We start from the raw sequence: 3,066 nt of genomic DNA, 5'->3' as shown, positions 1-3,066 counted from the left end.
AAAATACATATTCTAATTAAAAAAATGGTTTGGTTTAGAATTAATGAATGTACATTTATTTTTTAGTTAGTTAGTTAACTAATAAATGACACACAACCTTATTCTAATTAAAAACGATGTACATTTAGTATTTAATTAATTAAATAAATAAATAATAATAAATACCACACAACCACATTTCTCTTAATGTAAAACTAGAAAAAACAACAACCACAAAACCTCATTTCCTTGTTACAATTTTATATAAAATACACAAAAACTCAACTATTCATTACATTGTCAAAAATAACTTACAATAATTTATATCTTTACAATGTAAAAATTGCATGAAAATCTTTAAATATACTGCCCTAGACAGCAGAATTATAAATACCAACTCCACATATATCTGCTTTCTATGAATATAGAATTAGATATTCTCTCATAATCCATATATTAAATACTTTGTCGCAGCCCATATTCCAAACTTAATTAATCTGCCTGGCTCCTCTGAGGTTTGGGAAAGCAAAATCAATACAGAAAATATTCATTCTGCAAGCTCTGATCGGTGAAGAACAGTGACATTAAAATTGAGAATAGCATTTTCTCCCATTGACAACTGCTTTTCAATAATAGCATGCCCAGTAGCATGACGAAAATGCCCAGTTCCCCCAACTACTGATATCTCCCTCTGCTTTCTACCGTCCTGCCCCTGCAAGCAGAGAGTGCTTCCACTGTGCTCTCCTGCTTGAAAAATAACTGTCAATACCATTAACAGGTTAACCCCACTGAAAGAGTCTTGCACATACATACCTCTGGCTCTACCCATCTCCTTTGAATTTTGTTGGAGGCCCTCTGTGAGAGCATTGTCTATTACTCTGATCATTCCAAATTCAGGACTGTGTGCCACCTTCATTGTTGTGAAATTCTTGGAGGCTGTCACAACATCATGCATGTAGAATTCTATCTCTGTTTTCTTTAAATCCATCTCCACTGCATGATGGGTTCCTCCCATTAGGAGAATGATTAGAGCCAACAGGCTGAGATTGCTTGACTTTGGAGCTGCCATGTATCCAACTGGGCAAGATCTGAACCAGAGATCTAAGCTTTTGATCACAGAGATTGTTCACTGCATGTTTGTGCTTTCTGGTGACTCTGCCTGGTGTTAGGGTTTATAAAAAGAGCATCAGACTAATACTTTGCAGGTGGTTTAATTACTTTTGGGTCCTACTGAAAATATCAAAGTGTGCTTATTCATAAATATGTACAAAATTTCAATGGTTTCCATGATGTTATCAAAACATCATTCAAGATTGGACCTCATTTTGCATTAAACTTGAAGAAAACATGATTGAGGTGCAGAAAATTTGGCGTTTATCAAACAATCTCTCTAATAAGTCAAGTAGTAATTGAAGTACCTATAAATGGAGTAGTACTGATCTACCTTGAGTGACTGCACTATTTATCGGTAAAGTGGGGTATTATACATAGTGATCATATGTCTGCCATGGTTGCAAACTCATGATTTTTACAATAGTTTTATTTTGTGAAGTAGATTATTGTTCATAGTAATCAATGGTGTCTGCCATGCTTGCAAACTCCGTGACTTTTACGTTAGTTTCATCTACTAATCAGAGTGTCTGCTATAATTGAAAACTCATGATTTCTATCATAATTTTATCTAAGGATTAAATATGGTACGGGCATGCCCTACCTGCAAACTCATGATTTTTACCATAATTTTACTTCTTAAATACGAGAAGGGCAATTGCAATAAAGTTATGACATTAAATTTATCTATTTATTTACTGAATGTCATTATTCTATTTATGAGTTTTAATTATTAAATTGTGAGTTTATTTTTATAAATATTAAATTAAGAAGATTTATAACGTTTTATTTCTAATGCATAAGTAAATGAAAAAGGTAAATAGGATTTTAGTTATTTTTTTTAATTATAATAAACTATTTTAAAAAGTTAAATGAATATATACTTTATATTTAATATTTTATAGTAAAATAATTAGATATTTTCTAATTAATTTAATTTAATTTAATTTTGTATATTTATCATTATCATTTTTAGATATCATGTATATATGTTAAAAGGAGCCTCAGTTGTTGCACACATTACACAAAGCATTACATAGATACATTATGAAATAAAAGATAAATTGAAAAAAATCTCCAAAAAGAAAAAAGAAAATATAAAATGTTGCATGACATCAAAATAGCTAAATATAATTACACATCAATAAATAAATAAATAAATAAAAAATTAGAGAAAGAAAATCAAAATCTTAATTATAAGCATTTTAAAACCATTAAAATAAAAAAGAAAATCATATTTTCTTATTGAGATAAATAATATAATATATATAATAAAATATAAAATAATTATTATATTTCATATATTAGAAATTATTAATTATTATTCTAAATAATAATTGTTTAGCCTTTTAATTTGGAAATATGACAATATTATGAATTAGTGTCATTTTATAACTTTTGGATACACATTCACCGTTTTCTACTTCGAAAATATAAAATGGAATCATGAATAGTAGCATATTCTCTACTATAAATTATTATCCAAGTATATATATATAGATATAAATTTTATGTTTAATTTTATTTTTTAATATATGTGGAAAATAGATATTTATAAGAATTTTGATGTAAAATTATTTATAATGTTTATTGTTATTTTTATTTTATAATAAAATATTATATTTATTATAAAAAAATTAATGATGATTATTATAGTTTATTTGAAAAATAAATATTAAGGTTTAAAATGGATAAGAAGAAAGTTTAAATAGCCAAGTAATCTAATAATCTTCTTGAAGGAAAGTCTCATGGTTATCAAAAAGTATACTTCAAAAAGAAGGAAAAAATAGATATAGTAATAGTGGGTAGTAAAGTATAGGACCATGTCAAGCTTTATAATGGCCTTGGTATTATGATCTAGTTTATCCAATAAAGAATTAATCCATAAACCTAATAAAGCTATTTCCAAGGAGACTACTCTAGTAAAGGGGGACTTAATGCCCATTCCTACTTTGGAAAATGGTTCAAAATTGTCTT

At 27.5% G+C, this 3,066-nt stretch overlaps 1 protein-coding gene across 1 annotated transcript; it reads right to left on the bottom strand.

Annotated features, from left to right (window-relative positions):
* Positions 1-201: 201 nt before the first annotated feature.
* On the bottom strand, positions 202-1,143 carry LOC149209618 (dirigent protein 1-like). The gene has a single exon (XM_089394302.1). The coding sequence runs from the start codon at positions 1,046-1,048 to the stop codon at positions 527-529; it is 522 nt and encodes a 173-aa protein (XP_089250428.1). The 5' UTR covers positions 1,049-1,143; the 3' UTR covers positions 202-526.
* Between the last annotated feature and the right edge of the window lie 1,923 nt (positions 1,144-3,066).

The sequence above is a fragment of the Pinus tabuliformis genome, chromosome 1_2 (genome assembly GCF_031772625.1).
Source record: "Pinus tabuliformis cultivar Carrire ecotype Pingquan chromosome 1_2, CPIR1, whole genome shotgun sequence".
In the NCBI taxonomy this organism is placed as follows: Eukaryota; Viridiplantae; Streptophyta; class Pinopsida; order Pinales; family Pinaceae; genus Pinus; species Pinus tabuliformis.
The sequence above is the reverse complement of the archived record's forward strand: the minus strand, read 5'-3'. Positions and strand labels throughout refer to the sequence as shown.